The sequence below is a fragment of the Canis lupus genome, chromosome 20 (assembly GCF_003254725.2).
Source record: "Canis lupus dingo isolate Sandy chromosome 20, ASM325472v2, whole genome shotgun sequence".
In the NCBI taxonomy this organism is placed as follows: Eukaryota; Metazoa; Chordata; class Mammalia; order Carnivora; family Canidae; genus Canis; species Canis lupus.
Window position 1 is genome coordinate 46,050,329 of NC_064262.1, and position 12,914 is coordinate 46,063,242.

Sequence of the window (12,914 nt, forward strand, 5' to 3'; positions counted from 1 at the left end):
GGAGGCCGAGGCGGGGCCGGGCGGGGCCCGGGCGAGGGGCATCGGCCCGCGGGGGCCGGGCGACGGGGCTCCCGAGGGACGGCGGGGGCAGCACTCACGTGCACCGGCAGCTTCTCGTGGCCCGCGGAGCCCGAGCGACCCCAGCGGGCGCCGCTCAGCCCCCGGCCCGCGGGGCCGCCGCCGCCGCCGCCGCTGCCGCCGCCGCCAGCGTGCGCCATGTTGGAAGTCGGAGCCGCGGCCCGCCCCGCCCCCGCCCGAGGGCCGGCCGCGCATGCGCAGGCTCCGCCCCGGAGGGGGCGCGGCCTCGATGACGTCGCGGGGGCGTGGCCCCTGGAAGGACTTGCTCCCGGACCTTACTCCCCAAATTGAACTGCTAACCAACGCCTTATATAGTGCGGCTGAGCAAACCCAGCCGTTTGCTTTTTTGTCCGGTTCCAGTTAGCGAACTCATCGTGGTCTTCACATTTCTTAAAGTTGGAAAAATTTCAAAAGAGAAGGCTATTTGGTGACACGTGAAATTTCTGTAAAATAAAATTTACAGGCACACCCACTCGTGTACCTATCATCGGTGGCTACTCTTGCGCTTCCACAGCAAGGTGAGTAGCCGTGATAGACCCTAAGATGTGCAGACCCTGTTATATTTGCTAAAAAATATTTGTAGACCCCTGCTTTGTGAGGTTGATGTGAGGATGGGCCAGGGGCACACAGCACCACAGGGGCCCTGTGAAGTGCATTTTTGCTAACTGGTTCTTGATGGTTCCTGATCCCATCATCTCCCCAGTGGAACAGTTCAGGAGTCTCTTAACCAGTTCTCCTAGCCCTGGTGCTGTAAAGCACTGGATCATTCCACAGCTGCTTCCAAACCTCCAGGGTCTTCTTTGTTTCTTGTGAGATGGACTCTAAGCACCTATGTGCAGGATTGAAGGCCGTAATGATGTGGGAAACAAAGACAAAAGAAAAATTATTAGATGTGTTTAATACTTACAGCCCATCGAGAAGTCCTTGAAACAGGACGAGTGACCTTCCTCTAGGGACTCAACTGCCTCCATGTTGATGTAATACTTTTTCCTAACAGGCAAAAAGCAATCTTAGCCCAACTCCCAGGATCCTGTAAGTCTACTTGAACATATAAAAATTCTTTTGGAAACTTCCTTTATCTCTGCCTGCACCAAGATATATGTTGGTAATTATCCCCCAAGCATAATACCCAGCAATATATCTCTGAAGGGTCTCATGACTCAGATTACTCTTCCCAACAATAGCTAGCCCCCTCAAGGTCCTGGAAACCTTGCTTCAAACATTCCATAGAGACTTACGATGTCCCTAACCCCCTCCCAATCTGAAAGTATATAATCAGCCATTCCTCATAACCCTGGGGCAGCTCTTTCTGCCCACAGGTCTGTCTCCATGGTTTAATAAAGTCACCTTTTGGGTATCCCGGGTGGCTCAGCGGTTTAGCGCCACCTTTGGTCTAGGGCGTGATCCTGGAGACTCGAGATAGAGTCCCACATCCGGCTCCCTGCATGGAGCCTGCCCCTCCCTCTGTCTGTGTCTCAGCCTCTCCCTCTCTCTGTGTCTTTCATGAGTAAATAATTAAAATCTCTAAAAAATAATAATAATAAAGTCACCTTTTTGCACCAAAGATGTCTCAAGAATCCTTTCGTAGCTGTTGGCTTCAAACCCTAAAGTCTTTCCTACATTAGTAAGAACCTGGCCCTTACGAACCTCCTTTTGCAGAATTTCCCACCCACCCTCTCTACCTGTGTGGAACCTCTGTCAGTGCCTGCCCGGCCTGGCTGCTTCCTGGCCCCATGCATCAGCACACACCATTTCCCTTGTCAGAAGTCCTGTTCTGTCTCTTCATTACCCAGAAAACACCTATGCATTCTTCAAAACACAACCTAACTGACTTTCTCAGCCTTCCCACCATCCCCCGTACATCACCTTTTTGTGCTTCATCTCTAACACAAATCCCTGACCTAGAGTCACATCAGTGAACATGTATCAAATGAATGAACATTCAACCAATGACCAAATGAGGAAGTGTGGGAAAGCTAAGAATACGCTGCCAGGGAGTCCATCATTTGCTAGGCTACGTGTCAGGATTAGAATGATGAACAAAACAGGAAAGGCTTTTGCCCTCAGAGAGGCTTCAGTGTTTGCAGAAAGATAGGAATCAAATAATCACACACATAAAATGTAGTTTGAACTGGAACAGATACTTCAAAGAAAAGGTACGAGGTTAATACTTACTATGTTCCAGTTACTGTGGCTGAGTACCAAACCATCCCAAGATTTAGAGGATTAAAATGACATTTATTTGCTTTCCAGTCTGCAATTTGGGCAGCTGGGCAGGGAAAGCTCATCGCTGGCCCTTCAGTGTCTACTGGGTGGTTGGAAGGCTGGGGCTGGAATCTTCTGAGGGTTTACTCACTTACATGTCTGGCAGTTGCTACTGGCTGTAGGTTGAAACTCATGCCATGGCTGTGCCCAGAAGCATCTACCTGTGGTCTCTGCACGCAGCCTTGAAGCAGGAGTGTGAGGTTCTTGTCTCACGGCATTGAAGAATGAATCTCTTGGACAAAGGAAAGTGAGCAAAGCGATGGAGTTTTATTAAGCAAAGATACAGGAAAAGCTTTCAGGAGTGAGAGGGGTCCCAACAGGGTTGCCAGTGAGGGCTTTTCATCTCTGTCTTTTTATTAGGACTTTACCAGGAAACTTGCCAGTGGTTAGGTCAGTGGTCTGGAACTAGACATGATGCTTACACATCATGTGAGAGTCTTTTGTTTCTTGTGACGTCTGTGATCTATAGATATGTTTTGCTAGGTCTGGTTAATCTTTATAGTTAACTTCTCCTTTGAGGCCTGATTATTTTGTGGTTACTTCCTATTTTCTGTGGCTAGAGTGTAGTTATTAGAAAAACATTTTAGAAAAAAAAGAAAAGAAAAACATTTTAGCCCTAGCAGTTGGGACAGGGGTTCTTATTTTTCTTCCTTATCTCTATTTTTGTTCTGTCCTAAAATAGGATACCTGAAATACCCTTAGAGCCTTGTTGGGACCCCTATTTTTTCCCCTACCTAAAGTCCCATCTTTTCCCACTTCACCCTGAGTGTCATGGCAGCTGGGATTTAAGAATGATTGTCCTGAGAGGAGCGAGCAAGCCAGGTGGAAGCCATATCACCTTTTCTGATCCAGCCTCAGAAGTCACACAGAATCATTTCCATTGTAGTCTTTCCACAGTGGCTATTACAAAGTCCCCTCACCCCAAAATTCAGGGCATCTGGGTGGCACAGTCAGTCAGGGGTCCGACTCCTGATTTTAGCTCAGGTGGTGATCTCAGGGTTGTGAGATGGAGCCCCACATTGGGCTCCACACTCAGCATACAGTTTGCTTGAGATTCTCTCTCCCTCTCCCTGCACCTCCTGCTCATGCTTGCTCTCTCTCTCTTAAATCAATCTTAAAAAAAAAAAAAGTCCCTCTCAAATTCAAAAGGGAGGCAAACAGACTCCAGAACTTGGGGAGTGGCTGAGTTCTAGAATAGCATAGGGGACAGGAAATATTGCCACGACCATTTTTGGAAAATACCACCTGCCACCCCAGAGATTTAACCCAGTCTAGCAGGGGATGAGGAAGGCTTCCTGGAGGAGGTGGCATTCTAGATGAGTTCTAAAATGTGTGTAGGCATTCACCATGAAAGTCAGAAGAAACAGCTGTGCAAGGGCCCTGTGATTGGAAGCAATGTGGTGCATTTGAACTTAGAGAGACAGAGACAGAGACACCAGTGTTGCAGGACTGCAGAAGACTCAGGAGGTGGCCGGGGGCGCGGCACGGGGAGGTGCAGGGTAAGTGTGCCGAGGCCAGAAGAGGCAAACCTATCATCCTTATGGGATCAGTTAAAAATTTTGGTCTTGGCATTTAGCACTAATAGAAATCGCGCTTGGGTTTTATGCGAGGAGCTGCTTGAGCAGCTTTGAATTTGGAAGCAAATGCCCTGGCTGCTCTGCAGGGAAGTGATTGGAGGGAAGCCAGGGGTGGGGAGTGCAGGGAGGCTGTTTCATCATTTAGAAGGATGGTGGTGGCTTAGATCAGGAAGGGAGCAGTGGAGGTAGAGAGAAGGAGATGGAAGCGAGCGGTATTCAGAAGGTGAAGCAGAGAGAATGTGGTGCTGGGTAGATGTAGGGGGTGAGGAGGAAGAAAGCCTCGAGGAGTCATGGCTCCCAGCCCAGAAAGGGATTCAGCTCAGTTTCAGCGAATTCCTATAAGAACATCAGCTGAGGTGACCCGAACCCTCTGAGGCCACCAGATGTCTGGATAGTCATTCTCACACCAACGCCTCCTGGCAATCTATTAGTCACCGTCCAGGAGGACCCACTGCATGTGTGGGCTTTTGACATGCCACAGAGTCCTCACTCAATGCCTCCCAGCCTCCAAGGAGTACGATTCTATTCACATTTCAAGAATCACTTTTAGTTTTCCATTCTTTTTACAGATCTCGTGTGATCCAAGGAAGCCCTCACTCATCTGGAGAACAGGAAACCACAAGCCAGTTCCACCTTGGGTTCTTGGGTGTGTACACACGTGTGTGTGTGTGTGTGTGTATGTGTGTAGGCATGCGTTTGTGGACAATAGTACACAAACATCTTTCATTCTTATTTTCATAAAGCATAAAAAATGCTAAGTTTTTTTCTTTACTGTTTTCATCACTACAGATTAAATTAAAAACCTTAAAGTTGACAGTTTAGATAGGACAACACACATTTTTCCCACCATTTCACAAACTTAATAGCATTATGGTAAGATTCATAGGTAGGTCTTTCTTTGGACAGTATTTTGGCAAGGTGAAAAAGACAAGATCAGAAGATCCTACTTCAAACTAATCTGAGTCTTTTCAGATGGAAAACTTCATGACCCAAATCTCCAGAGTCCAGAATCACATATTGTGGCAGGATTCTAAAACGGGCCCCAAGATTCTCACCCCTGGTTTGTGTATCCCACCATCCTGGAGTGTGAGCAGGACCTGTTAGCATCATGGATGTCACTTTCGCAACTAGGTTACACCACATGGCAAAGGTGAAGGGATTTTGCAAGTGGGCTTAAGGTCCCCTTGAGCTGATTTTGAGTTCACCAGAAGGGAGATTGTTTGGGGTGGGTCTGACCTAATCAGGGACATCTTTTGAAAGACAATCTGGAGGGCAGTGCCTCAAAACAACAGAGAGGTGCGATCCTGCCTGCCTTAAAAGAGAAACCAGCTATGTCGTGAATGCCTGTGGACAGAGGCAGCCTTTAGGAGCTGAGGTCCACAGTCCTACAGCAAAGATTTGCTCAGTTCTGCCAAAAACCTTAATGAGTGTGGAGGAGGGCTGTGAGCCTTTCACTGAGATCCCAGCCTGGCTCGTGAGACCCTGAACAAAGAACCCAGCCACAGGGAGCCTGGACTCACAACCCACAGAAACTGTGAGATGATTCATGGCTATTATAATGCAGCTACTAAGTTTGTGGTACTTTGTTATGCACCAATATATAACTAATACTTTATGAAGTTGTCTTTCGAAAAATATTTACCTTGTGATTATGATGTGTTAAAAAACAAAATTCAACTGAGTAAATGTAAAGATCAAACTGACTTTATTCAATGATTCATGAATTGGGCCGTATCCCGTCTAGCCAACAGACAAGAGCGCGGAGGAGCTGCTTCCAAAAAAATGGAAGGATTTTTTCTTTTTAAAGATTTTATTTACCCATTCGTGAAAGACACACAGAGATACAGGCAAAGGGAGAAGCAGGCTCCATGCAGAGAGCCCGACGTGGGACTCAATCCCCGGTCTCCAGGATCAGGCTCTGGGCTGAAGGCAGCGCCAAACTGCTGAGCCACCTGGGCTGCCCAAAATGGAAGGATTTTAGAGACAGAAGGGGGCAAAAAAAGACAGATTATCTTACCTTTCTTTGGGGGATGGAGGGGATCCTTCAGGTGGATTATCTTACTGGTGCTGACCAGGAAATTCTAGGCCGACTGGTTAAGATTACAGTCCTGGGAAGGGCTGAAAGTACCATTAAATTTGGTATTAAGTGTTGGTTTGCTGAAGTGGAACTTAGCACAAGTGACTCTTTCAGACCTGTTGTTTCTTTTTTATTTTATTATTTTTTTAAATATTATTTATTTGACAGAGAGCGAGAGAGAGCACACAAGCAGAGGGAGCAGCAGGCAGATGGAGAGGGAGAAGCAGGCTCCCCACTGAGTGGGGAGCCCAATGTGGGGCTCAATCCCAGGACCCTGGGATCATGACCTGAGCCAAAAGCAGATGCTTCACTGACTGAACCACCCAGGGGCCCCTGTTGTTCCTTTTTTAACAGATGTATCAATGTGTTTTTATCAAGTGTAACTAAGGTACCACTTGATAAAGGGGAGCCTGTACATGTGTTGGGGCATGGGGTATATGGGAAGTCTCTGTACTTTCCACTCAATTTTGCTGTGAAACTAAAACTGCTTTAAAAAGTCTGTTAGGGGGCAGCCCGGGTGGCTCAGCGGTTTAGCACCAACTTCAGCCCAGGGTGTGATCCTGGAGTCCCGGGATCGAGTCCCACATCGGGCTCCCTGCATGGAGCCTACTTCTCCCTCTGCTTGTGTCTCTGCCTCTCCCTCTCTCTCTGTCTCTCATGAATAAATAAATAAAATCTTAAAAGAAAAAAAAGAAGTCCGTTAGGGGAGTGTGGGTGGCTCAGTCAGTTAGGCATCTCACTTTGGCTCAAGTCATGATCTTGGGGTCCTGAGATTGAGCCCCCCACCCCCTTGCTCAGCGAGGAGTCTGCTTATCACTCTCCCTTTGCCCCTCCCCCCACTTGTGCGTGCATGTGCACATTTCTCTCTCTCAAATAGATAAAAATCTTTAAGAAAAAAATCTGTTAATTTTTTTTCCCTTGAATCTAATCAAGGCTTAAGTAAGACCAGGATCAGCATGGGGGCATCTAGGTGGCTCAGTCAGTTAAGCACTTGCATTGAGCTAAGGTCATGATCCTAGGGTCCTGGGATGGGGCTTCCAGCTTCACAGGGAGCCTGCTTCTCCCTCTGCCTCTGCCTGGAGCGCACTCTGCTTGTGCTCTTGCTCTCTCTCTCTGTCAAATAAATAAATAAAATCTCAACAACAACAGCACACTTTGCTGTAAATGGCCAGATTGGCTGTTGGAACCATACATTCTCTGTCACTAATAAAAGCTGCCACAGGTGATATGTAAATGAATGGGCGTGGCCATATTTCAACAAAAATTTATTTACAAAAACAGGTGGCAAGCCTGCAGGCTGTGATTTGCCAACTCCTGCTCTGGAATATAAGATACTAAAGACAAAACAACCACGTGCAACATGTGAACAAATCTTGATTGAGTCCTAGTTTGAAAAAAAAACAACTATAAAAGATGTTCTAGGGATAAATAAGAGCTAATTAGGAAAATTAGGGATGCCTACTAAAAGATATTAAATATTGAATAACAATTGTTAGTTTTCTTTTTTTTTTCAATTGTTAATTTTCATAAGTATTTGGTTATTTACAAGAATGACTTTATTCCTGAAAAGATGTCTCCTGATGTAGTTAGATGGTGAGGTGTCTTGATGTCACCAGAGCCAAAATGAGGGTGAGGCAAGTGAGGCAAGTTCACTCAAGTGCAGGGTCAGATCCCAACTTTAATATGTTGATATTTTGTTCATTGTGTATTTTTTATCCATTTGGATTTTTTAAAATATGGTAATAAAATATTACTTTGATTGCTGAGTTTTTTGGTGCACCCTTAAACCTTGTACCTGAGGGGCACCTGCTTGGCTCAGTCAGTTAAATGTCCAACTCCTGATTTTGGCTCAGGTCATGATCTCAGGCTCAGGGATCAATACCTGTGTCAGGCTCCATTCTCAGAGTGGAGCCTGCCTGGGTTTCTATCTCTCCCACTGCTCCTTCCCCAACCCCTGTGCACATACACACACACACACACACACACACTCTCTCTCTCTCTCTCTCTCTCTCACTCAAAAGAAAAAAAAATCCTTGTGCCTGAGATGAGTGCCTCAGTATCCTCACCCCAGTCCTGGCCCTCACTTTGAAATGTTTTAGCCCAAGATTGACAGTGATAGGGCAATTGTTCAATCTTGATGGCAGGCAAATGCATATTCCTTGTCCTCATATTGCAAGTTGGCTATAAATTTGAACATTTTCACGTTGGGATAAGTGAATAAATAAAAAGTCTGTAGACTTTTAAAATAAAGTAAAATTCAACAAAAATAAATTTAAAACCCCCCAAAGCTTTTAGATGCAGAAAACAGATTGGTGGTTACCAGAGGCAGGGGATAGGGACAGTGGGAAAATGGGTGAAGGTGGATGAAATTTACAAGATAAATAAGTCTTGGACATGCCGTGTCCAGCATGGTGACTGTGATTAATAATACTGTATGGTTATATTTGAAACTGGAGGGATCCCTGGGTGGCGCAGCGGTTTAGAGCCTGCCTTTGGCCCAGGGTGCAATCCTGGAGACCCGGGATCAAATCCCACGTCGGGCTCCCGGTGCATGGAGCCTGCTTCTCCCTCTGCCTGTGTCTCTGCCTCTCTCTCTGTGTGTGACTATCATAAATAAATAAAAATTTTAAAAAAAGTTTTAAAAAAGAATTCATAAAAAAATATTTGAAACTGGCTAAGAGAATAGATCTCTTTTTTTTTTTTTTTTTTTTTTTTTTTTTTGAGAATAGATCTTAAAAGTTCTCATGACAAGGGGCACCTGCCTGGCTCAGCTGGTGGAGCATGTGACTCTTGATCTTGGGCTCATGAGTTCAAGCCCCACAGCCCCACACTGGATGTAAACATTACTTAAATAAATAAATCTTTTTAAAAAATAGAACCGTTTTTTAAAAAAAAGATTGTATTTTGAGAGAGAGGGAGAGAATGAGCAGTGGAAAGAGGCAGAGGGAGAGAGAGAGAAGCAGATGCCCCGCTGAGCAGGGAGCCCCATGTGAGGCTCAATCTCAGAACCTAGAGATCTTGATCTGAGCCGAGGGCAGATGCTTCACTGCCTGAACCATCCAGCTGCCCTGAAGTAAATAAAATATTTTTTAAAAAGTTCGTATCATGTTGAAAAATAAATAAATAAAAATAAAATAAAAAGTTCATATCACAAGAATGTGTGGTGTTGGATGTTAACTAGATTTATTGTGGTGATCATTTTGCTAAATATGCAAATTTCAAATTATTATATCATATACCAGAAACTATTATATCTCAATTTTTAAAAATCTCTGGAATTTCATAGAAATTAATTCCTGCTGCGACTAGAAAGACGTATATTCCAATCACCTTGGGACATTCCAGTTTTTTTAGCTGTCCAGGAGTAATCTTTTATTTTTTTTATTTTTATTTTTTAAAATATTTTATTTATTCACTCATGAGAGACACAGAGAGGCAGAGACACAGGCAGAGGGAGAAGCAGGCTCCAGGCAGGGCGCCCGACGTGGGACTCGATCCTGGATCTCCAGGATCACACCCTGGACCAAAGATGGCCAAGCTAAACCGCTGAGTCACCCGGGCTGCCCCAGGAGTAATCTTTTAAAGTAATGCCTTTATCTCTCAAAAGTGTCCCAGTTTGGATGCTATGTTATGTGGTCCTGCTTAGCATAAGAGAGCAAGGTGGGAATTGCAGTACCCTTGCTTTCATCCTGGCTCCACCATGGCTGGAGGACCTCTGATAAATCACACTTCCTTAAAGTCCAGTGCTTGTCAAACATTCATAGCAATCAAACTCTTTCTCAAATGAAATTTCACTGCAAAAACCCCAATATAACAACAATTTAGAGTAGCATTTTATTAGTAAAATTTCTCTCCTACATTTAAAGTAGTATTTACATAAAAGCAATGGATTCTCACTGAGGCTGTTGAGATGGACATACACATTTTAAACCCGAAGTTGTAGCTGAAATCATACTCTGTCACAACATCCACTTTATTTCTGCATTGGGTAAAACCTCTGGTTCACATAAGTGGTGGCAAAGAGTAGCTTTCTTCAAGGGCTCCCATTAAAATCTTAGTTAAACAGAGATGGCAGGAGAATCCTAAGTTAGTTACCTTCAACACCTTAAAACCTGCTGCCTAACCCAGCTGAGCATGCACCTTAAAATGACAGTTTAAAATATTTTTTTCAGAATGGAATTTGATGCTAACATCTGCAAAACTGCTGAAGCCCTCCTTGTAACCCTAGTTTGGGAAATGACTGGTGTAAGACAGTCAATAGGGTCACATCTAGCTTAAAAGCCTCTGTTCCTAAGGTTGTTTTTTGGAAACTGCCTGGAATCCAACAGAGGGGAGACGGATTAGCACCTTAAAGTTTGGACTTTTCTATCTTTATAGCAAAAGCCCCAGAAGCAAGTGAGACTTTTGGAAGGCTGCAGGCATAGAAGCAAGATCCATTGCTTATAACAACAGGAAGCTCTGGCACCAGTGAGCTGCTTTCCCCATGGCCATTCTGGGGTAGCATCAGGTTGCCTGTAACCACCCAAAGCAGAGCATGCATCCTTCACATGACCCATCATCTCCATCATTCTCTGCTGCTCACCCAAGTGTGCATGGCAATCATCTAGATTACTCATTGGCCCCCGTGGGCATTTGAGTGTGTCACCTGTGGAACAAATGGTCATGTTTCTGAGACTGAAATTTGGAGGGAGGTGATCCAACAGGATTGGGACAGGGTGTCTCCTGGCTCTTTTTTCCAAGGGCTCTTGCACCTCAGGCTTGTAAGCTTGAGCAAATCACAGCTACCTACCAAGCCTCGGTTTCCTTGTCTGTAAAATGGATGCAGAAACTCTTGCCCTCCCTGAAGTATGGGCTGTGATAAGGATCAGAGAATAGCACCTGATGCTTTATAAATGACAAAGCTCTGTGGTTTGGTCAGTCTCACATTCCTCCATCCTCCCTTTGCCTTACTCCAGCACCCCAGTTCCCCTCCTGAGATTAGCCTCTCCCATTCTCAGCAACATGGGTGGGTGGCATTGACTCCATCTTCAGTCCTGGTGGGCACTGGGTCAGGCTGGACAATCAAAGCATTTGCCCAGAGACAAATGTATGAGCCCACTGGAACCAGGGCCAGCCCTTTGGTTCAGTCTGTTGACAAGGGGGAAAGTCTCTTTTCTACTGAACTTGGCTGTCATGTTGCTAACCTGGGGGTAGCCAGTCTTTGACGGCACCCAACAAGGAGAGAAGACTGGAAAAGTGGTGAGAAACAGGGTCTGAGTCATATAATCTGAGGCTTTGGGGTCCAGAAGCACATCAACACATACACTCTCTTTGCTTCAGCTAGATTGAATGGGGCTAACTCACTGGAGTCCCATGCCCCTACTGGAGGGTTCTACACTAGCAGGCAGACTTGTGAGCGTTTGTTCGATTTACGTTCATTTCCCTGGGCACTTGCCGATCTCGAGTCCTGGAGTGCTCCTGCAGCTGCTGCCAGCTCTTCTCTCTGCCTGGATTTGACCTTCCACACTGCCTTCTTGAAGTTCTTGAGAGGATCTTGCTGTGAGACTCTCGATGAAGGGCACTGGAAACGCTCGCGGATCAGGTAGCCATGTCTAGTGGGGGCAATGAAGCCATTCGAAGTTGGGATGATCCTGTTCACCACAGCATGGACAAACTGGACAGCCAGCAGGGTGCCTTTCAGGGGTGGAAGGCAGGGCACAAATGAGAAAGTGGGAACCACAGGGATCCAATCTCACCCACTTGAGAGTTGGCTGCATGGGGTCAGATTCTTGCTGTGTTCCTTACTAGCTTAGGCACAACATCTAAGGTCTTGGAGTCCCTCTTCTTCATCAGCAGTATGAGAATGATAACTGAACCCAGTTGCGGAGAGGAATTCTAAGATTTGAAGGGGTCACATATGTTAGGTGCTTTAATATCTGTTTCAGCCCAGTGTGAGCTCAGTAAATATTATCAGTGCAGGAGAAAGAGGAAGAGAGGTTGTGAACCTGCTTAGGATGGGCTTTTAAGGCCACCGTCCACAAATCTCAGTTTCTGAGCCATCTGTGACTTTATGTCAGCCGTCTCTGCCACAAAGTATTAGACTACAATATATTTGATTGCATTGGGTTTGATTACAGTGCATTCATATCTATGTGGTCTCCATTCACTCACTTGCTATGTGACCTTAGACAAATCTCTTAACTTCCCTGGACTTCAGCTTCTACATTTTGGCACCTACCCCCTACCAGTGTTATAAGGGTTCCTTTCTCTTTAGTAGACTATATAGGAGGATGACAAAGGTGATGATGGGGACCAGGTGGACCAGCTGCAAACCACTGCCTACCAGTTACTCATTGTGTGACCTTGGGCAAATCACCCCATCCTCAAAGCTTCAATCTGTGCTCTGTAAAATGAGGTGGCTGTCAAGAGAAATAGCTCAATGACAGTACCTGGTACATAAGAAATATTCACTGTCATTAATATGCTTTTAGGGTAGTCCTAAACAGACCAAGAGATGTGGCATGTTCAAAACAGTTGGTCTTGCATTTACAGGGCCTGGGCCAAGAGAAAGAATCAAGGCCCATATCCTATAAGGCAAAATATGTAAATATTGCAAATCTAGCTAATAAATGAAATATGCTATATCCTCCTACACTGATGGATGTACCTTTGGAACCACCCAGAAAGTCCTGTTTGGGTGGAGAATTGTCAGGCTTCTTAGTTCCATTATGGAATGTAATGGGATGGGAGAGCCAGTCCCCAGCTCTTTGCAGCTTGGCCTCCTTCTCTTCCCATACCCAGCTCTATTCTGCACTCCTAAGGACTCATGAATATACATGCAAACATGAGCCTACCCAGCTCATGCAACCAGACTCCATGCTTATCACCCCATGGCCACCCCTTAAGTCTAGAGGAGCTCACACTAGGGGGCACAGTCC

The 12,914-nt window shown here is 45.6% G+C and overlaps 2 protein-coding genes and 1 long non-coding RNA gene across 7 annotated transcripts in view; 1 reads left to right on the plus strand and 2 right to left on the minus strand.

Moving 5' to 3' along the window:
* Window positions 1-1,044, minus strand: part of SIN3B (SIN3 transcription regulator family member B) — a 38,881-nt gene extending 37,837 nt beyond the window's left edge. The window contains exon 1 of one of the 2 annotated variants that reach the window (XM_035703620.2): window positions 986-1,044. Coding sequence is in view for 1 of the 2 variants with exons in the window: in XM_025457932.3 (XP_025313717.1) it covers window positions 99-218 (120 nt within the window). In the remaining variant the exon portion in view is untranslated. Of the gene's footprint in view, window positions 1-98; window positions 231-985 lie in introns of those variants that run through there. The other variant, XM_025457932.3, reaches the window with a different exon arrangement.
* Window positions 221-6,071, plus strand: LOC125753193 (uncharacterized). The gene is made up of 2 exons (XR_007404383.1): window positions 221-596; window positions 4,490-6,071. It is a non-coding gene; the product is annotated as an uncharacterized LOC125753193 (long non-coding RNA).
* Window positions 6,072-9,808: 3,737 nt separating this feature from the next.
* The window catches only part of NWD1 (NACHT and WD repeat domain containing 1), a 66,110-nt gene continuing 63,004 nt past the window's right edge, over window positions 9,809-12,914 (minus strand). For all 4 annotated transcript variants that reach the window (XM_049098416.1, XM_049098415.1, XM_049098417.1 and 1 more), the window contains one exon: window positions 9,809-11,670. In XM_049098416.1, coding sequence (XP_048954373.1) covers window positions 11,369-11,670 — 302 coding nt within the window. In that variant the 3' untranslated portion in view covers window positions 9,809-11,368. The remainder of the gene's footprint in view (window positions 11,671-12,914) is intronic.